Raw genomic sequence first — 22,794 nt, 5'->3', positions numbered from 1 at the left:
TAGTTTCAAATTTTCCAGACATTCCATTAATTAAATGACTTGTCATAAAACGTAGCGCCTCTTGTGTTCTTTATGAAACAGTATCATCTCAACATGAGTTACCATTTCACTAAGATTAGCTAAAAAAAACTCCTGAATAAGTAAAAAGTTTCAATATTTTTGGAGCTGTCATGTGAAACTTTGCTTGGAAATGATAAAAAAAATTCCTAGGCGCTTCCTACTAATTTAAACAAATTCAAAATACCAATTTTCTGTTCACTTTGTTTACAAGGCGAGTCAGTGAAGATCTGATACAGTGTCAGCCTTTATCCAGGACCTACCACACTGTATTACAGTGGCATCAAAACAATTATTTGGCGTGTGCACCGCAGGGTGCCGCTTGGACACTTGAGAGTGTTCACCGGAGTAAATGTATGCCTTCAGTGCCGTAAGTCGTGTGTGACAAATGACGCTCGGTTAAATAAACAAATCTGTTTACACTCAAACTACGATTTATGGGACAACATTTCCAAAAAATATGATTTTGGTACGAAATTTAATTGGAGACAAATTTTATTTAATTTATTTTTATTTTTTTAAAATTGCGTACATTTCAAAATATTTAGGGGTTGAGAGGAAATGATGAGCTATAAATTTTGTGCGTTTGTTTTTCTAATATTTTTCTTGAATATTTTTTGTCGATTTATGCAAAGAACGAGAGTGTCATAATAATATTTATCCATAATAGAAATAGACAATGTCATCTGATTAACTAATTTAAGGCTTTTCTGAAAGCGTTTATTTTATAAATATTTTCTGTGAATTTTGATATTCAGTATTTATAAGATTTTTTGTGTATTTATTAATGAAATTGTTTATAAATGATTTTTAGTTCAAATAAGCCAAATCAGCACTATTTATTAATTCATAGAGGAAGTATATTTAAGTAATATATCACATTTTTACTAATGATCTTTCTGGCTCTACTTTATATCTTAATTATACTATTCTTAGCTTCGTGCTCATTGCTAGGAATATTGTGACATTTAATATTATTTCGTCTTTAAACGATTTGTTATAGTTGTCAATCATCTTCTTTGACAGGTTTTAAAACAGAACTTACCTTTGACGATAATCCGATACTATTTAATTTAAAATACTATGTTCATATATTCTCCTTAAAAATATTCTTTTTTCGTTTTGTATGAAAAGTTTGTGCTTCAAATAGATATATTTTTTTTGGTATTTAAAAAGGAATGATTTGTGGCATTTTGAATACTTTATAAATTTAAAAAAATTTTAAACTGTTATAACCATCTATTAATTGGAAAACATTTTTCTCTAACTCTTTTCATTAATATATTATAATAACTAATGATAGACAAATATATATTTTATACCGCAAACAAATGCTATGATGTTCAAAATTCCTAGCATATACGAAAGCCCACTCAAGTACTTATAACAGTTCGTTGTGATACTACGGATAAAAAAGTTGTTTCTGCGTCAGACCAAGATGACCACCAAATCAACTATAAAGGCCAAAGCGATCTATACATGGAAAAGGTCGAAAAGAATAGACACAACCTAACAAGTTAATAAACTTGTCAACATTCCTAATTTGAAAGCATGACAGCCCTGTTAGCTTGGTGAGCAAAGGAGCTCAAAGATACTACATCTACAGCTGACCACAGAAGAGCACTGACACTCTTGATGAAACATGATAAACGTAATTATGGGGTAGACCAAGTCTCAGCGCATGTATTCCTTACACGTAGTAATCTGCCATCATCGATATTGTAGCTCTTAGCTAGTAGTTTGACGTTGAACTTCATTTATCCAGACTTTTTAAGCTATTTCTAATACGATCATTCAATACTTTTCATTTGTTTGTTAATTACAATCATTAATATCAGGGCTGTTCAGAGCAGATGCAATCGCGGGCCAATACAAGTCACTATACAGATTGGAGGGCCGCAGAAATAAATACATACGTTCATAATTCTTTTCGACAAATATTAAAATACGGTTATAATGTTAAATTTAGTTTTATAAATTTATCAATTTAAATTCATTTATTTGGTATGCAATAAAAATAAAATAATGTAGTTTTACCAGTATACCAAAAGAAAATTTGAGTAATTGTAGCAGATTAAAAACATCTCGCGGGCCGCATAAATATTAGCGGCGATCCGTATGCGGTCCCTATAAATATTATAAGGTTTAATTTAATTTGAATGTAATATAAATTTAATTAATGCAGTGATCACAAATTATTTGATCAAAAAAAAATTATTGTTTACTCCTTTTGAGATAAACCACGCCTGCGATACAAATTATTTTAGTTTTCCTCATCTTGCCTTAAATTTTTAGTATAAATCAAATAATTTGTTTATATTAACCACGCACACGCCTGCCTGCTTCTAATTAAATTCTGTTTCGAAATCGGAAGGTGTTCTGTTTCTTCAGTTCCTCCATAAAATCACTAGAAAAACATTGTGCGTACGTATTCATATGCATTGTTTATGGTACTAAGAATGCACAGGTTCTCTGCCAAGAAGACATTCATTATTATCTCAAGTGATTTAATTATAAACAATGCATTTTAAACGTACACTTTAAGATTAAATACATCAGCTATAGATTAACCAATCGTGAATATTATCGGCCATTTTTGTTTCAAAATTTTGAAATTAAGTTTTATGTGGCAACAACAATATATGTATACTAAAATTTTGTTTTATATATGACTTTTTTTTTTTGGTTTTGATAACAATAACTCCACATATAGTCAAGTTATTACAATACATATAGTATAACCGACGGAATTTTAGCGCTCACAGAAAAGGCAAACTCTCCCGACTTTTCTAAGAATGAAGTCTTTTAAAAAAGTCATTCATTTAATCGTGGAAGAGAGTTAACTAAAATAATATAGAAATCATGAAGCATCATAAAATACAGAATAATATAGAAATTTGAAAGTAACATAACTAACCTACAAAATCATTTCTAAAAATTGATTACTTACAATATTTTCTTCATAAAAAAACTATTACTTTAAATAGATACTTAAATAGATGTATGCTTAACAAAGCATATTTTTTTCTTAACTTTTACAAAGAAATCCTATATAGATCCTCTATAAATCTTATGTATAAATATAGAAATCCTGCAATGGTACCAAAAAAAAAACTTGAAGAAATATGGTAAAAATCCATGGTATGTATGAAATCTCTCCATTCAGCAAAATTCATAAATCTAGTAACAGATATAAAAGAAGTCTTATTTGATATCCCGATATCCTGGTGTTCTGCTCACTCTGAAGCTTCTAAACAATAACCAGTATATAAGTATGTAAGTTCAGGTTTCCGTCCCTCCTAATAGAGTTTAAGTAAATTTGATAAAATTAGGTACAACAGTAGTAAGTTTTTTTTATTACTACAATAACTAAAATTTTTCTATGTAAAATCAATAATAATTGATTTGTACGGAAATCAATTATTTCTATAATTGTTTTATTTAAAAATATTTTCTTAGACATAGTTATGAATTAGTCAAACACCAATAACCGAAAATCACCGAAGAAAGAATGAAAGAAATTCTCAAGGCAGAGCAAAAGATCCGGACGTTCATACAACACAAGCCAGAGATAAATTTAAGTAGAGCTACGACTTTATGAGAAAACATGAAATATAGTTACGCGATGGGTTTAATGGAAATGTTTAGTTATGACTCTACTTCTCTTGTAAGACTTATGAAGATATATAATTAAAACGTACGATGAATCTCACATTTTAAATAGATACGATATATATGAAAAAAATTATTCATTTGTCCTAGCGCTTAAATGAAAAACAATTAAATAAAATTTTAGTATTTTTAAAATTTATTTCTCTATCTACAAATTTTATACATACAATTTTTAAAACTTATATATACATATAATAATACTAAGTGTGAATATGTCTATAAACTAATTATAACTGACATAATACAAATATTTTTGGTTTTTTTAGCTGTAAGTACTTGCTTTTAACAATAAATTTAATTATTTTCGTTATAAACAAAATAAAATTAATACTTTATGAGAAGATAATTAAAAAATATATTAAGTATAACTAAAATTTTATCTACAAAATGATATTAATTATATTGAAAATAGTCCAGAATAACAGAATAACCTACCTTGGCACCAAATCAATGTAGCCATTTGGTCGCATCATTTGATGCGGCGAACCGTAGAAAGACTGATAACTGCTCATGGCATAAGGATTCGCTGAAGGCGAGACAGCAGTTGTTGCGGCACCAGCAGAACTTGTGCGCATGTTATGACCACCACCCACTTTGATTTTATCATATGGAGCACCATAACTGTGGCTGTGATGGTAGTGATTGTGATGATAGATAGCGCCATAATTGCTATTATCCGATGAATATGGCTGACCAATGGAGGAGTATATATTTGCCAGTGAGTGTGTGGTGTGTGCCTGTGGTGACTGCACTACCTGATTGCTACTGAGATTCATATTCAAATGTGCATGGTGTGTGTGATGTGGAGACATTATGCCACCACTGTTTGCAGCATGCGTATGGGAGTAATTGGGTGAGTTCATATGCGCCGGTGTTGTATCCATTTTTGGTGAATCACTATTATGTTGAGTGTTAGTATGCATAGATAGATTGTTATTGTTGGGTACGTTTCCATTCGAAAGGCATTGATAATTAAGCAATTCTGGCGATGTACCAGTGGGAGATGTCAAACTAGTGCCGTTTGTTGTGTTATGTCCATTTACATGTGAGATAAGCGCATTTTGATGATTTTCCATTTCAGCAACTACTGCAATATAGGGTATTGATAAGTTTATTGGGTTATATATATAAAAAAAATATATTATAAATAACTCACTTAAGTTAGTATCTTTATTGTTAGAGGTTGTTGCTTTCAATTGTTGCTGTTGCATATGTTGCGTTTGTTGCTGATTGTTGTTACGTTGCTTCATTCTTGCTTGAGTTTCGTGACTCATTGTTGACATGCCCAAAGTATTATTCGGCCTAAAATTAGTAAGAAATTTTCTCAAAAGAATGCAGTTATCAATTTAAACAATATTTGATTGATGCTCTAATAATTTTTTAACAAAAAACTTATAAACAATTTTCAAATAAAAAAAAAATTATTTCAAATTTCAAAAATTTTGATTTGTTTATTCATTTAACAACAGTGGCACTTTTTGTTGGATTTTTTGCTTTGCTTTAAGGTTTGTGTTTATCTTATGCTTCTCTTTAGATACATTAATCATAACAAATTTAGCCCTTTTTAAGAATTTTTGTTGAGTTTTCTAAGAAAAGATTTGTTTTTCAAAATTTTATTTATCAAGAACTGAAGTGTTAAGTTATTTTGTTTACTTTATGAATTCTAATTTTTTAATCTTAATTATTTGTGATATCGTATCTATCCTATCATTTCTATCTATCCTATGTAGCTGGCTATCTTCCGCATACTAACATATGTACATTAATATCTTTGATTTGTCTGACAGTTTGTCTGGTTTGATTATGTTTCATAAGTGGGTCAAAATGCATTTAAAGTCAAAAATATATAATGTACATATATATCACATATAGCACATACTTTAAATGATTAATTGTTATAGCAAAACTATAAGTTTCAGTTGCTTTTTTTTATTTTCGATGTTTGTTAAATTTTTTCTGGAGCAGAAACTATAACAATAAGTCTTGAGAGCTTACTAAAGATAAATCGTTTTTAATTTAAATATATTATGCCAATATAAATAAAACATAGAATAAAAATAATAAAATAAAAATACATAAAGGATAGAGCCGTGAAATTATTTGCGAAAACTGACAGAGTTACCAACATCGCGTTATCAAATCTCAAAATGGTTACAGGCTCCTCCGGGAGGTATGCAGATCTGAGTTCAATTATTGCTTAGTCTGATAAAGTGATAAACAATAATCTAGTCAAGGTGCAAAGAGGGGTTTTGAAAATACCTCGAGTTAAAAAAAGAGTATAAGTGCTTAAGTGCACTAGCTCAAAACAGCTTCAACATAATAATATAACTGTCGAACTGCAGCTATGTTTCACATTTAAATAATATAATAAAACAATAATAATAATATAATATAATAATATAAAAATATAATAATAATGTAATACTCAAAGGATACAACCCTTTTTTTCAAATCTAAAATCTAAATCTAATGTAATAATATAGTTGGATTATTCTAAGAACTAGTATTTTAAAAAATATTGAATCTTTCAAAAGATTGAAAATTTGTTGTATAAATGAAAGCATATACGTATATAATTCCACAACATTGAAGTGGTGCAAATTAAATAAAAATCATTTATATCTACAATTGCAACTAACAAGAATGGAACTGACTACTATAAGTGGGGATCACAAGGTACACAAACTTAAAATTGGACTTTAAATTAGACTTAGTTTAAAATGCTGTTTTTTAACAATAGTTGAAAATAGAGATGAAATAGAGATGAAAATGAAGAAGTTAATACAACAATTACTATTACTGACGAATACTTATAGGATTTCTTAATGAAACATCAAGTGAGTCCAAAGCCATGACTCACGAGATTACATGATCGTTGAGTAGAACTATGTTATTATGAAAGAAAATACTCATGAAGTAAGTCTAAAAGTTGGTTGGAACCATTCTGGATTGCATGATCGTTAAAAATAAGTATTATGAAATTGTAAGATCTCGCCATGTAATCTGCTATGGGTTGAAATTTCTTTGGCTTAAATTCTTTTTCATAGCCACAAACTACAATATAATTTAACCTTACGGAGTTTTAAATTATCTCATTAAATGTATTATGACAGTAGAGTGAGAACGCTAAGCGAGGTATAAAACAACTTAATTTTAGTTAGTAGTGTAGACGAAGAGAACTCAGGAAATGTGTTTCGGCCCTGTGCTTAGTTTCATTAAAGGAGTAATCATGCGAAATTTTTAGAACGCATGATTGCTACCAAACGGGACATCATCCTGAAAATTATTTAAAGACGTGGAACATAAATCACGTTTTTTATTTAGGAATTAAAAAAAAGTAAATTATTATTAACGGTACGATATATACAATTATAAAATTAGAATGTATATGTACACATATCTTCTTTCAACATTTGCTTCCTAAAGACTATATTATTTACACGCGTTTTCTAAATTTATATATAAATTCTATATAGTTTATACACTAAAGGGCATAATTTTGACTTAATAAAGAATTTTAGTAGTAGTAGATTCAACAGTTTTGAGCAACTTTTTCCTTTAAGCTGTATGTGGATATAGCTTATTTCTCGAGATATTGAGATTTAATGCTGTTAATTTATTACTTCAACAAATATTTAATTTCTTTATTACTTCAACAAAAAGTACACCCACCTCTTTATTCTTAATGTCCAAGTTTAACCTGATATTTTAAAAACAATATACAAAACAGTATAAAAACAATACAATATATAGATCTAAAGCATATTGAAATAATTATTTTAAAAAAAGCTATCTTTATAAAATCTGTTGTGAATAGGTGAACCACTTAATTGAAAATTGTCCACGACTTAATAATTTTTTAATTAAGAAAAATTAAAAATATATATGTATATATAGATTTTTACTTACACATCATTAGTTCCATCATCTCGAAAGCCCTTTGCAAATGGATTGCTTACAATTTTTAGTTTGGTAACCTGAAGGAATTAATTAATTGAATTATTTTTTAAAAATTAATTGAAATTTGGTATTCTAGAATTTAATCTATAAATACAATTATCTTCAATACAAATTATTTTTAAAATATTTTTAAAAATAGCATATCTGAATTTTGCAATTAAATAAACAAAATTATCAAGCACCCCAATAATAAAAAATAATGTTAAAAACATATGAAAAATTCCAAAAAATATTATTAATTATCCAATTTCTCTAAAAAACAAAAAAATTAGAAAAAACAAGAACTCTTGTTAACATCTTTGAGAACATAAATAATTTAAATACTTTCGAAATTTCATAAATTAAAATTTTTTAATATTTATTTAAGCTGCAAGCATCTTAGCCAAAAAGCTAAGCAGCTAAAATATGAGTCCAAACGAAAGAAATATCCAATAAATTTATAAACGTAAACAAATCCAAATGTTACAAGAAATTCAAAACTTGTGCGCTTCTATTAAAAATTTTATTTATTCTTTTTTATTAATTTTGTGAAATATTTTAATCACAAAGAAAATAATCCATGAAACACATAATTCATAAATTCATCAGTCAGATGGGCACTAATTTAATGCCTTACATGCTTCATTAGTGTCAAGCTTTGAATTAATTTTACACCTTTCGAATTGGAACTTCGGTGGGAAAGTGCAACAACTCTTCTGTTCTAGTTCTTCGATATTGGAGTGAATTATATAGTATGCACCTTAATTTGCTAAATAAATAAAAATATGAAACTTACACACTGATTTTGGTAGGCGGTCACAGCGGTAAATGATGTCTCCGGAAATATAAATGTACGAAAATGACTCGTATGTTCATTTTCATCCAACGAGGTGTTCTTGGGTGGCAGGTAGACTATATGAAAACGTGGCTGATATCGATGCATTGAGTTCAGTATTATCTATAAAAAAACGTTTGACACTGATTGGTAATAAATCATTTTAAAACACAAAAAAAAAAACATACATACATATATATATATGTATAATTATTTATTATATTCAATATAATTTAACTGAAGTGAAAATAATTTATATTCTAAAAATGTTAAGCACATATGATTTCATAGAGCACAATATTTAATTTAGCATATATTAATAACACAGTCTTAACATTATATGAGATATGTGAGGATTATACAAAGGGTCTGAAATTTGTTCAGAAGATGCAAGTGGTTACCGACGTAGTCGAATAGGGCATACATTGGTAAAGGAATATGAATATAATATAAATATTGAAAACAAAGTAGTAAAACAGTTTATGTTTTATTTTGGAAGTTGTAAATCACAAAATATATTCTGAAATTAATCCCTTTAGGCCAATATTTAGCCTATAAGGCGCCAAAAAATAATTTTATTTCATAAAAAAAACTTACTTTTGTAAGAAAGTAAAAAATAGAAAGAGTTCTATCTCCAAAAAGTATTATAAATCAGTCATAAATATTAAAATATCAATGACTATAATGAAATAAATGGTTTTTAAACTAATAATTTCTGTACATAATTTTATTAATTTTAATAGTGCCTTCTGTAACTTCGCTATAAATAGAAAGAGAAAGAGCTCTTTCTCTAACTGAAAGATGATGAATATGACGTTTTAAGAATTTTGTAACAAGATATGTTTTTGTAGATATGATTGAGTAAATAATAACACTATATAAAAAATAATGCTCGATATTTTGACACTACTATAAGAATAATTAAAACTTTTTAAAGTTTAATTAGTTTTGCCGAAAAAGCTACTCTTTCTTTATAATGACAAAGAAGCTATTAAGAGGGTTTCGAATAGCAAAAAAACATAGGACAAACATAAAAATTTTTAGTTAATTTATTGAAATTTGGAAGACAACACTGTTTCGAGTATGGACAAGTACTCATCACCAATGGTCTAAGAAAATATTCGAATTTCTTAATTAATTTATAGTCCATATATAATTTATTTGGTCTACAAGTGCCAGGCTTAGAACTCGTGCCTCTCAAATGAGATGGTCAGCCAAATTTCAATAAATTAACTAAAAATTTTTGTGTTTGTACTTTTTTTCTTTGCTATTCGAAACCCTTTCAATAATTAAAACTTTAATTGCAATTGAAAGTACTAGATTGCATCCAAGTCCATGGCTTTGTTACCATGACTTTCTTTTTCAAGGAGTATAAGTATGTGTCACTTTTACAATAATATCCGATAATCTGATAAATATGAATATAGAATAAAGTTATATATAGATTTTGGTTAAATATATTATTAGTTATTATGCATAATATTAAAATGTGGTAAAATTATAAAATTTGGAATATATTTATCGACCTATTTTTTTTTCCGGTGATCTATAGGTGACCTTTAGCTGGATAAAAAATGTATAAAGACAATTTGATAAAATTATTTTTACTTATAAAGTTATTTTTGGTCAAAAGTTTTTGTGGTATACGTATATAGTATCCAAAATCTTCTTTATTATATTTTTAACAATTAAATGAACTTGTATAAGCTTTCTACAATATATGCGCAAAGGCTATGAAACCATTTAGTAGAATATTTATTTCAAAATTTAAAAAGAAAAAGCATTTATTGTTAATAAAATAATTAATATTAATGGTAAAAGTGTTGGTTTTGCAAAAAAAAAAAAATGATGCGTATGTGCAGTTTTAAAAAAAAATTAACAGCAAGACGAAAATTTATTAATAAACTTGAAATATATTGAAAACTATAATTATTTTTTTATTCCTTGGCATAATCCTTCAGTCTAGAAATTTCATATAAAATTTTATGTTTTAATGGTTTTTTTTTTTTGTGGTCTACATATACGAGTATACAATATTTGGATGAATAATTTTTTGTCTAACCCAAATTGCTTTATTTTAACAAATTAATTATGTCTCAAACGGACAAAGTAGATTGTGTAAATATTTTACAATTTAACAAAATATTTTCTTAAATAATAGAAATATTAACACTTGCTAAAACGATTTCTGTGCAAGCAATTAATGGTTAAGAGAATTTACGAAAACAAATAAACTTTAAAAATTTCAACACTTCAACTCACAAGTAGCGAAATTTTAAGCACACCAAGTGAAACTTGAAGATTTTATTTTTTTCTTATTTTCCCAAAAGTTCACTATTTTCAATAGTTTTTAAATTAAATTCTTCAAAATTATAATAAGAAATTCAAAAAAAAATTATTTGCGGTTTTGACATATTGCGGAATTGATAGCATTTAATGACTGATTTCATTAAAGCAAAATAATTTTTCATTTCGTTAAAGTTAATTTATATGAAACATTCTCAGGGAACATCTGAGAATGATCTGATCAAAAAATATATATTGGATAGAGCCCTGAAATTATTTACGATAACTGACAGGCTTACCAACACCGCGTTATCGAATCTCAGAATGGTTACAGCCTCCTCGGGGAGGTATGGAGATCACAGATTAATTATTACATAGTCTGATAAACAATAATCCAGTCAAGGCGTAGAGAGGGGTTATGAAGAACCCTCGCAGTTAATAAAAAGTAAAAGTGCTCAAGTGCACTGACTCATTTAGATTCAACACAAAAAAAAAAAAAGAAAAACCAAAAATGCCTTGGCTTACATGTCCATTTTCATCCAATTGATTGTTGGTCAGTTTTAATTTATCGAATGATATAACTTGCTTCATCCAGTTGGCACCAGCGCATGGAGAATCTGGGTGCACATGTATTCGTGGTGGAGAAATAGGATCTGCCTTTCCTGCCACAACCCAACTGGAACTAGAATAGTTTTATTTAAATGATTCTATAACAAGTATATAGTTATTCAAAGTTAAACTCACTTGTGAAATGCATAGCGATATCGTTTATCATCGACTGGCACAAAATCCATCATCATTATATATGTAGCTTGTGGATCTAAACCACCAATACGCACTTGAAATGTCGGAAACATGCGACGACCTGTCTTGGTGACAATCATTTCAGTCCCTTGTTCATGAAATTTATCCCATAAAGCTTTGGTCTCCAAAACCACAATAGCCTGTGCTAAGGTTGGATGTAGTGGTTCATCCTAAGAAATTATAATTTAAAAAGTACATTTGCAGAAACTTTTTCAAGAAGTCTTAATAAAAAATATTAAATATTCTCAATATTAAAAAAAAATCTTTTTTTTTTTTATAACAAAATAAAATAATAATTCCATATATCATAATATCGTCTTTGAAGTTATTGTGACATCTGTGACTTTTTCAAGTGCACAATCTCTCACACTTCCAGTCACACTTACATTTTTCTGATTATTATTCATTTTATTGGCTGTGGATGTTGTTGTTGCTGGATCTTTCTTGGTGAGTTTATATTTTTTATTACTTCCACTATTGCTAGAATTTGTTTGAGAATTGTTATTGTTATTAGCTTCAGTGCTATTGTAGTTGCTGTTATTGTTGCTGTTGTTGTTGTTGTTGCTGTTGACATTTTCACGGCAAATTGCACTTCCGGTGCTGCTGCTGCTACTGGTGCTTTCGATATCTTTCGAATCGACATGTTCAAGTGGCTTATATGAGGCGCGATCTTTGCCAGCGGTTTGTATACAAGCTAAAATTTTAATTAAACGATTTATTGGATGTCAGTTTTAAATTTAATAAATAAAGTTATTTTTTAAATATCATTTGGAAAAAATAAATTATTAAGTCTGCATTTTTAAATTCTTTCAAAATTTTCTTAGCCAATTCATATCCTTTAATCTTTTCTTTAATTTTACTGCACATAATTTTGTGGACTTATATATTTACAGTGTTACCAACATTCACAGTTATAATTTAAGTTTCAATATTAACTTAAATCATGCGAATGGAAGTAAGTGCTTCGACTAAAAAGGTGTTTGATTCGGTACCCGCAGGTACTGCGGTGGAAAACATCCACATCTTCGATGGAAGGATCAGGTGACCAACGATTTGGTTCTTGGTACTACCAACTGGCGACAGCAAGCAACTAATCGGGCTGGTTGGCGGAGTCTACTCGACGCGGCCAAGAATGACTCACGTCTGTAATGGCCAACTAAGTAAGTAAGTACTAACACAAATCACACTTAAGTTATCCATTTAACTTATATAATTCTTACTTAAGTCAGTTTTGAGATTTAAGTTACTACTGTAAAATCGAGCCTTAATATTGTTAACCCAGTAAATCTGATATATAGTAGAGTATCGAGTTTTAAGCTTTCGAATTTATACAAATAATATATACTAATAAAAACTACTAACTACTAAATACTACTAACTTAACTGATTTAGTAGGTATTAGGGAAACAGAGTTTATAGTTTGACTCACAGAGTATGCATCTTATTGACAAATAATGTTTGGAATTAAAAGACTATTAGATAAATTGATTTTATTATTTTATTAAATAAAATAATCAAATAATATTTGATTTTATTAAATAAATTGACTGTTTAATGTAATTAAACGAAACCATTATTAATAATTTTCATCTACTCGCAGTTACTTTATAATACTTTTTTATCATTGTTTGTTTTTAAATAATAATATTGAGAAGAAAACGGATAGGTAAAACATATATGGCACTATGGGCTTTTTAAATAAATGGATACATTTAATATGTTCCTATAACAGCTAACTTGAATATGTAAAGAAATTAACTGTGGTGCTGCCACTCTGGCAGTTATGAATTCTCTACCTACGTTTTTTTAGATATAACATAAGCCCATAAGTATATACAGGTATTATATTAAAATCAAATTCGAACAGTTTTTACAGTGATGGTAAAATATGTCTTATATACTCAGTTCTGTTATCAGGCAACCTGAAGGAGGCGTCAAAGTTTAAAAACCAATCTATGCGATTGACAGAGAAGGGTACTTTATAAGATTTAAATTTTTGGATACTCGTCATGCTCATTAGTTCATAGACTTCCATAATAGAATGCCGTAATTTCTTCCGATCTTGATATTTGCATAGAAAATATATAGTTATTTCTTCTTCTTTAAGCAGTACCACTCCATTAAACGATAGGCATGAAACAGGTATGACACATGAGAATGATAAAGGCTCTGTTGCTTGTTATGAAAGAAGATCGACAAAAGAATCATTTATTTTTATTTAATGAAAACTAAATTAAATTCCTTGGGTCAATTCTATCGAACTAATTAAGTATTACTTTATGTCTGTTAATTTTTATTGAAAGTAATCACGAAATTGTGAAATTATTTTAATAATGTTTGATTAATAGACTTGTTAAGAACTTATTCGGGTCTAAATGCGTTATAAAGTTTAGTTGAAATAAAAATATCCATAACTAAACGTCTGTTTTATGAGGAGAATTTCTATATTTTCTTAATTACTTTACTGAATGAAAAGCGTCTATTCTCCAGGTTAGGAGCGGCCTATTTAAAAGTGACCTGTCACTAACTGCAAACCTTAGAGGACTGATATTGCGCTTGTAACCCAACGCCAGGGCTTTACTCTCTTCTTTAACTATTTTCTGGAAATAAAACATAAGTCTAAACCCGATGGAATTACAGTCTCCATGTGGTATCCGTACATATATGGTAAATCAACCTGCTTCGGCAGCATGTACAACGAATTTGGAGGCGCGAAACATACGTTTAAACAGAATCTTTTCGTTAGGTACAACTGTAACCATATGGCCCAATGTTGCCCTAGGAACGCAATGAAATGAAGAAGAAGAAGAATAAAAGACAAAAAAATTATAGTAGTTTACGCAAACATAGATATTGTTTGATGATAGCTGCGAAGTGGCACGTAACTACATTGCGATCATAGTAGATATTTTGTCTTATACGGTATTTCTAAATGTCATATTTTATAGAAAAAATATATAAGTTTTGTAATAAAAATTATTTTTATTAAAGGTGAAAACATTTCTTATTTTATTTAGATTTCAATACATACAAATTCATGTATAAGAATATTTGAAAGCATGACTAATATAAAAAAAAAATCCATTCACAATTATATAGCCAAAACTTGTAAGTGTCGAATAGTTTGGATATAATAGCTTATAAATAATTACTCCAATAATTAAATTTATATAATTAATTCTGGTCTTTTATGAAATTCAATAAACTTTACTTACTACCCCGTCGGAAAGTGGAATCGAAATTAGCGCCAAGTGAACGTAAAACAAATTTACTTCAAACATAAAAACACTTAAGCGGAACAACAAAGCATACCAGAGTCTTGTTGGCGACAATTGATGGCATTGCGACCTGTCATGGGTCATTTGATGTTAAAATAGAGAGAAACGCAACGATTTACATTGCGCCTGGTACTCAGTTCTGGCATAAACTGTTGCAATAACAAATTACCACAAATCGACTGTAGCAATAAGAAGGAAATAATTTATTTGCGAAAAGATAATCATTTTCGGATGATGGGAAGAGATGAGAATTGAAGTGTAATTTTACTCAACTTACTAGTTTGAGGGAACCACTACATTCTTCTAATAATGTGTAAGAATATCGTGACTTATTTTATAGTTTCGCAGTTTTATATTAATTTTTTATTTCTCATTTTCTTTGTGAGAGAGAAAAGTATCATTCAACACTTTTAACAATTTGGATGTTTTGATTACACAGTTCCATCGCCGAGACTACACATCAAAACAATAATTAGAGTCGCTAAAATTGTCGCAATTCCCCATAACTCATAAATGTTGGCAGCTGAACAAATGTAGGCTACGCGTATGTCACCTTGCGCCGTCATTTGTAGTATTTATGAGCGACTAATCAGGAATTCAACAAGATAATGCCGAGATGTCTTCATTAACTTTTTACAGATTTTCTTTAGATTGTTTCGCTTAAAATTATATAAATCAAATCGTGATGTGCGAATTACTCGCTACAAATCATTTCATCCACAAAGTGTATGGAAGATATACGAACTCGAACACGTTTAGGCACATGTTCCTATGCATTCCTTTACTCCTTAACATCTACTTTTGATTAATTGCGAAAAATTGTAATTTGCAATTATTTATTTGAATATTGTTCAGTGCAAATTAATTGTGGAAAATATAGGCCGGAATTCCAATTTATTTGATATACTCGTACACTATAAGGAAACGTTTCTGCAGCTGGAATAACAAAGCTTTTTATTAGAAATTCCTAAGAGTTTAGGTTCTTGACGTAAAAGTTCTAAAATTAATTAGTTTGGTTTGCAGTTCAAAAGTTCAGATTTTTTAAATGAAAATAATAGTTTCTTAATAAAATAAACTGCGAAATTTTTTCTGTTAACATAAGTTAAGTAAAACATATTGCACCTTTTCAATATGTGTGCTTATATACTGTATATATAGTATAAGTAGACACAAATAGACTAATTAGCTCATTTAAGAACGCTTAGAAATTATTAACTGTAGTTCAATCACTTTGATGGAAAAATTGAACCACTATTTTGTACAAATTGTAGTAAGCTTCTTAAAAAAACTTTGGTAACATATAAGATATCATTCAGTTAATATTGTATACATATATATACTTTAGAAAGAAAAATAAATTTTACTCCAATATTTATACAAAATATATTTTCAGTAAATGTGAAATGTAAGGTTAAGTCAATTTGTCCAGATACCAGATAGATCTCTATGATGATTTGTAGTAGGCATCATTTAGAATATTGCTGCTTTTAGCAAATGTAAGGAGTGACTGAAGTTCCATTCCTAAATCCTCTACTCAAATTCAAATGTATGCGTGTACCCTAAACGTATTCGTGATAACACAGTATATAAATATAAGAGAAATTTTGAAATGCTATAGTGAAATCTATAGCATCCTATAAGACCCTATAAGAAATGATTTTTTGTAAGAATTTTATTTTGTTGTATGTGATGATTTCTTATTAAATTATATAAATGGAAACTTTAAAAATAAAAGATTTGGGAGGCTTAATTTCTTTTGATTTAAAAAAGACCAGAAAAATGCACATTTATAAATTATTTTTATATTTAAATTAAATTTTATGTTTAAAGTATTTTTAAATTATTTATTTAAGAAAGAAATAATACACTACGAAGCTAAAATTTGATACCGTAGAAAATTTATGAAGTCAACCTAGGAAATGATGTTATGTGCCTGCAATGTAAGGTGGTTCGTTAAATCGCTGAGATAGCGGTTTATCATTTCTCTTTGTAAAATATACAGGTATATTATTTACCTACAATATGTATATATATAAATAGCATTAAATCATAAAATTTAATTTGTCTCCTTCATCCATAAAGAATACTATTACACTCAATCACTTTATACAGAAAGAAACTACATCGTAGATGAGTTAACAAGAAATCTGCGATCACTGAAACGATTCTTCAGCTATTTAAAAAATTATTATAATATAAGTTTTAAGTGAAATCAGTTAATTATCGAAACCTGTATGGCTCATCTGTTGACACCTGCCCACGTAAAGAGTGAAAATTTAAATACTAACATGAGACAATAGACATTTCTTCCTCAATCCTTTTAGCAATACCTGCTGATGAGAAAGAAGAAAAAATGAATAACACTATCGTACTCATATCAATCCAGCTCATAGTTAAAAAAGAATGATTTTATTAGTCCCATGTTAGCTGAAAGATATCAGATATCAACAAAACTCGAACAACATTAACGTGTAACCTAAAATATAACATCGACAAAATAATTTAATGAGGACTGGATAATTTAATAGTAATTCAATAATCTCATAAGAGAATACATAGTCATAGCCATAGAGGACACATAAATGCTTTAGATTCCAATAAACAATATGGGATGGATAAAGATAACAAATGCTTTGATTATGATGTTTTTAATATTAGCAATTGATTCTAAATAAGATAATAGATAGAAATTAAAATTAAATGGTTAGTTTTGAAATTTTTACTGCCTCAAATTTTTAAAAACACAAAGCACTATAAATCTGTGAATAAGATTTGACATTTAAGTAAAATCATACTTTGTAGATATGGATGGATGTATTTGATAGGTATATAATCTACATAAAGATATGAAAACTAATTTTTGATACATCATCAGTATTTAATGGAAACTTTTTTTGTTCTAACTAAAACAAGAAGTTGAATTGGCTCAATAAGTATAAATATGAATATGAATGAATATGAAAGTTCCGAACTACAATATTATCTATCATACTTATACGTGATTTCTCGGAAGTATTAGTTCATCTTCATACATAACTTTTAGAACGTTATCATTTATTTTTTAAAAATATGACATATTAGACTATGAAATGATATCGTATGAAGCCAGTTTCAGTTCATTTAATTCATAAATTGAAGGATATGCTACTGTTCCAAAGTTATATTGTATTTAATATATCATGCTAGATCATTATTTTAAACTAGATACAATATACAATACTACACTTATCAATTTAAAATAGTTAGAGCATTTATTAAATATCTATAAGAATTTTTGATTGTGTTATTTCAATACCTAAAATGTTATTTCATAACAGATTTAAAACGCAGCAATCGTTATGTAATCAATATTTCATATTTTTAAAAACCAGAAATAAATAGATTTTTAGAAAGATACTTCTTTGACAGTCTAGCAGACTGTTCATCGGAAAAGACGAGGGACCTATTAAATGTCCTAAATTCGACGGAATGGATTTAGTCTCTACTCTCTTATACTAGGGGTTCTTGCCAGAAATGTTGAAAGTTATTGTTTCAGTTCAATAGTGGTCTAAAAATTCTAAAAACTAGGAAGAAACTAGATAACAAAATTGAGTGTACTCAATCTTATTCTTTGTTATCAACTTGTATCAACTTAAATAAACTAAATCGTCTTTAAATTACGACACATTGTCTTTATAAAACGAATATCTCTTATACAGATATAACAAAAAAGAAAAGATAAATAAATTAAATGAATGATTAATGTACCAGTCTATTCCATCTGATGGTCAATTATTTAAAGTATGAGTATATAGTGTTATAAGTAAAAATTTGAAATAAAATTTAAGAATTCCTTAAGCAAAAATAATATTAGTTAAGTGCCATTGCAACTTTAAGTTTAATTTCATCAACTGCATTGTTGAGATATCACTACATTTTGTCAATCAAAAATAATTTAATTTGTATTTAAAATTTATAATTCGTATATTTATATTTTCCTAATTAAATATAATTTAAAACACAAAAATAATTATATTACGACGATTTACAAATAATCACCTTCAATTTGTTTCATGGGACTTAAGGCCGTTGTGTATGGCGCAGCCCAATAATCTGTAACATAGCACCCATAATCTGCAATATTTGCGCTAAATCCATTTGTATTATCCAGAAAGGACATTGATGAAGAAACTATTCCACTGGTGCATTCAGTCGGACCCATTATTGGACCACGATATGCAGTTTGATGCATTACACGTTTTCGATTAAATTGAGAATAATAATTGTAATAGAATTTTGAGTTGCTCAAAAGCAACAAATTACAAAAAAAAACTAAATTGAATTAAAAATTTATTTAAAATGTTTTTCACGCTTTTGTTCAATTATTGCCAAATTGCTCATTAACTTCACGACAAACTCAATCACAGACGAAATTATTCCGATCAATTCGCACAGAATGAACGATAAAAATGTCGAAACTTGAAATGTGTTAAAAAGTTCTTCAAATACTTTGCGTATTTACGAATTGAAATTTATTGAAAACCACTTAATCACAATTCGGTTAGCATACAATACATCTCAATAGATTGCAATTAGCTAAAGCTTCTTCAATCAAGCAAGCGTACAATCAATCAAACAACACCTTTACTTTCTGATAAACACATGTATCTTTATATTTTACTATAATCAACGAGTGAATCGGTAAAAATATACACACATCGCGATCGATAATGGGTGTTGACGGCGGTATTAGCACTGGTACTGGCACTGGCACTGGCACTCTTCACAGATTCGCGAAAATCTTTTTTGACACTTTTGTTTCAACGCAATAACCTTTTTAGCGCGTCTATTAAACTTTCAACCTGCAACTGAGATAAACACGTTACGCACACACGATTTGATTTGAAATATTCATCAGTCTCGCAACAAAAATATCTGATCCGTTCACTTGACACCTTATTTATTCTATGTTAATTCGGGCAATCAAGCGAAAGGTGTAAAATGACATACGCGTGCCGACTGTCCCGATGGTGTACAAATTTGGCAGACCTTATGCCTGATGACTTTGCAAGCCTTTCTGAGTGTCCGCATATACGCGATTCACATATCCGTGTTAGGTATAAATCAGATAACCGCTTTTTTATCGAATATTTTGTGTTCTTAAGCGTACCGACTTGATCCGTTTGATGATATTTAGTTTAGATCAACATCTGTCGAAGTGTTCATTTCAATACGCGCAACAATCTCTTTGGTATGCATCTCTGGTTAGCTCTCTCATTCAAGAAATCTATTTTTAATCATATGTCTGATGTGTACAATCCCTTTGTGTTTTATATGCTTGAGATTCCTATTTTTATTTTTTGTTTTCTATATAATTCAAGTGATTTTATGAAGCGCCTTAATTCAGTTGGTTCTTGTCTGGTAACCAATCGGATGCAAGAAAAATCTCTTTTGGTTTGTTGGTTGTGACTCTTATATATTCTCTTTAATTGATTTCTTGAGTTTTATAGATTTGTGGATATATTTAGAAGTTTGGTATTTTGTTTTTAAATTAATCTGATTAAATCAGCTAAAGTAAAGCGTCGATAAATTATACAAAAAATTCGTAACACCAGAAAACACTAGGATCTGAACTATCTAATAGCTGATCAATTTAGTAGCAGAAAGAACTGACTGAGAGTAGGTTGCTTTTTTTAAATTTTTTTATCTATTGCAGTTATTAAACTTGCATGAATAGTAAAAATAGTGAGACACAATTATAGGTAGGAACAATAAAAATTATTTTAATTTAATTACATGAAGAAATGAATAAACCTAATTTTTTAGATGAACGTTTATCGCAAAAAGTATTATTTTGAAGTACTGGAAAACAAATAATGCGAAAACTTCGGTATTCATATTTAGAAGAGACAAGAGTTTTTGCGATCTATTTTATTCCTTTGTTTGGATTTATTTGTTCCTTTGTTGACTTAAAATCCTTTTTATTGATCCATGTAATACATACTCACGATACGATCAAGTCAGCGAAACTACTGGTTAACAATGATTAAATACTATTAATATTCAGTAAAGCTTATATAACTCGCTATATAATTGGATACAGCATGAGGGCAATAAAATGCAAGGAAGGGTTCATGTACTCTTTTATTTGGTTCAGAGCCCTTCTGTGGGGTAACAAATAGCTTCACAAATAAATTAATAGTGAACGAGAGAAAAGAAATTTACACTGAAGAGCCCAAACATGCAAACGGGCTGCCAAGAAGATTCAATGATCCTGAACACATCAAAGCTGACGCCACTGTAGACTCACTTATCACATGAAGAATATAGGTGCGGTTTTTGTCGATTCTGTCATGAGGAGAAGGAAACATCAGAACATGTTTTCTGTAACTACCCAGCGGTAGCAAGACATAGACTTGAGTACCTTGGGAGTAGAATCTTGGTCCCAAATCAAATAGGTAAATTAAGCCCATAGCAATTACGAGATTTACAAATAGTCTAGAATTGTTTGATTCTAGACTTTCATTGGATATTGATATATATAGTACTTTACATACGATAGAATTAGCTTATTACGGTGATCCGAGGGATACATTACGTGGCTTATTGTTTTGTTGTGTAAAACGAATCTTTAACGAAAAATAAGAGATTTTTCAGTAGCCTAAGATCCTCTAGTAATAAAATTTCTAGTGTGGTTTGTTTATGTTTCGTATAAACTCGCCAATAACACAGCATATTTTAAGAAGTGAGTATAGTATAATTATTTAAAAATAATAAAATAAAGATTGATTGAAAATACTAGATAAGTCTTGCAAATGCAAAATAGTCGTTAAGCAATCTTAAAAAATTTTGATTGCTAGGATGTAATTTTTAAGAATAATTACTTAAAATTTAGAATGTTTATCATAATGTCTTTTATTTTACTATATTAAGTGTTTGTTAACGAAGAGATCTTACGGTTGTCATAATTTATATGTAACATTTCAAAACTTACAAAGACCCGATGAAAAACCAAATATCTGTATTCTTAAGAGTTTTAGCTGGAGATCACTTTAAATATATGGTATCAGTATTTTTAGAAAACACCAAATTTTTGTTTATCTCTTCACATTCTCTCCATTCAAAATAAAGACACACCCCTTCTCAACAATTTATTCACTCATTCTTCGATTGTTTATATTTAAATTGGATACACTGGCGGCTCGAGTGGGCGTCTAAGTAGTTGGCAGTTGCACATGGCCCTCACACGAGAAAATTAAAATTTAATTGGACTAAAGTATTTTGGACCTGCTCGTACAGGCATACGAATTACGTTTTAACAGAGCCACTAAATAAACCAAAATAGCTCATTTATGCGTAAAAGATGCCCATGCTTCTGCAATTGGGAATCCAATTTAATGTGTCTCATTAAATTAAGTTGCCTCCGCACAAGTTCTGGGGCTGCTGCAGCTTCTTCAGCTACTTCAGCGCACCACAAATGAAAATTCGTAAACATTTTGGCGTTTATGTAAACAATTGGCCAGCGGGCGCATTTCTAAAATGGTGGATAGGTCCATAGATTTATTCACTGTTTGTGTATTTTGCGGCAAAATGTCTGATATTTAACTTGGATGCAAATGATTTGGTTTTTATAATTGGGAAGATATTTATTTAATTCCTTCTATTTTTATTTTGTTTGATATTTTTTGTAAGAAGGCGGTGTGCTGGTTTATTTCTTTGGCAAGCAAATGATTTTTATTCTTACCTGTTCCACGTCTATTTTCAGTTTTCGGTTTCTGGAAAAGTACCTGTACCAGCAGTAATAATTAAAGACTATTTGCTTTTATTTGCTATTTATTGTTATGATTTCTTTTCCTAGTGCATCAATATGAGGCATTTACCACCTCTGCTTTTTGTTACATTTCGTTTTGTTTATAACAATTTAATTACTGAAAATAAATCTTG

At 28.9% G+C, this 22,794-nt stretch overlaps 1 protein-coding gene across 2 annotated transcripts; it reads right to left on the bottom strand.

Moving 5' to 3' along the window:
- Positions 1 to 4,138: 4,138 nt before the first annotated feature.
- On the bottom strand, positions 4,139 to 19,102 carry LOC119674119 (T-box transcription factor TBX1-like). 2 transcript variants are annotated; one of them, XM_038085245.1, is made up of 8 exons: positions 18,910 to 19,102; positions 11,980 to 12,287; positions 11,534 to 11,763; positions 11,315 to 11,471; positions 8,465 to 8,626; positions 7,639 to 7,706; positions 4,886 to 5,031; positions 4,139 to 4,816 (listed from the first exon to the last, which is right to left on the bottom strand). In XM_038085245.1, the coding sequence occupies exons 1-8, from the start codon at positions 19,100 to 19,102 to the stop codon at positions 4,161 to 4,163; spliced, it is 1,920 nt and encodes a 639-aa protein (XP_037941173.1). In that variant the 3' UTR covers positions 4,139 to 4,160. The 2 variants fall into 2 exon arrangements, with proteins under 2 accessions (XP_037941173.1, XP_037941180.1); XM_038085252.1 differs by having other exon boundaries at positions 4,139 to 4,813; positions 18,910 to 19,062.
- Between the last annotated feature and the right edge of the window lie 3,692 nt (positions 19,103 to 22,794).

Source organism: Teleopsis dalmanni, chromosome 1, assembly GCF_002237135.1.
Source record: "Teleopsis dalmanni isolate 2A chromosome 1, ASM223713v2, whole genome shotgun sequence".
NCBI lineage: Eukaryota > Metazoa > Arthropoda > Insecta > Diptera > Diopsidae > Teleopsis > Teleopsis dalmanni.
Note: the sequence above shows the minus strand (reverse complement) of the source record. Positions and strands in the feature narration are given on the sequence as shown.

Excerpts from the sequence above, each read along its gene's own strand:
- LOC119674119 (XM_038085245.1), bottom strand. The coding sequence starts at position 19,102 with ATGCATCAAACTGCATATCGTGGTCCAATAATGGGTCCGACTGAATGC. Across the intron at positions 11,764-11,979 it reads TGAATAATAATCAGAAAAAT|GATGAACCACTACATCCAAC; the intron begins GTAAGTGTGACT and ends ATAATTTCTTAG. Across the intron at positions 11,472-11,533 it reads TATCGCTATGCATTTCACAA|TTCCAGTTGGGTTGTGGCAG; the intron begins GTGAGTTTAACT and ends AAACTATTCTAG.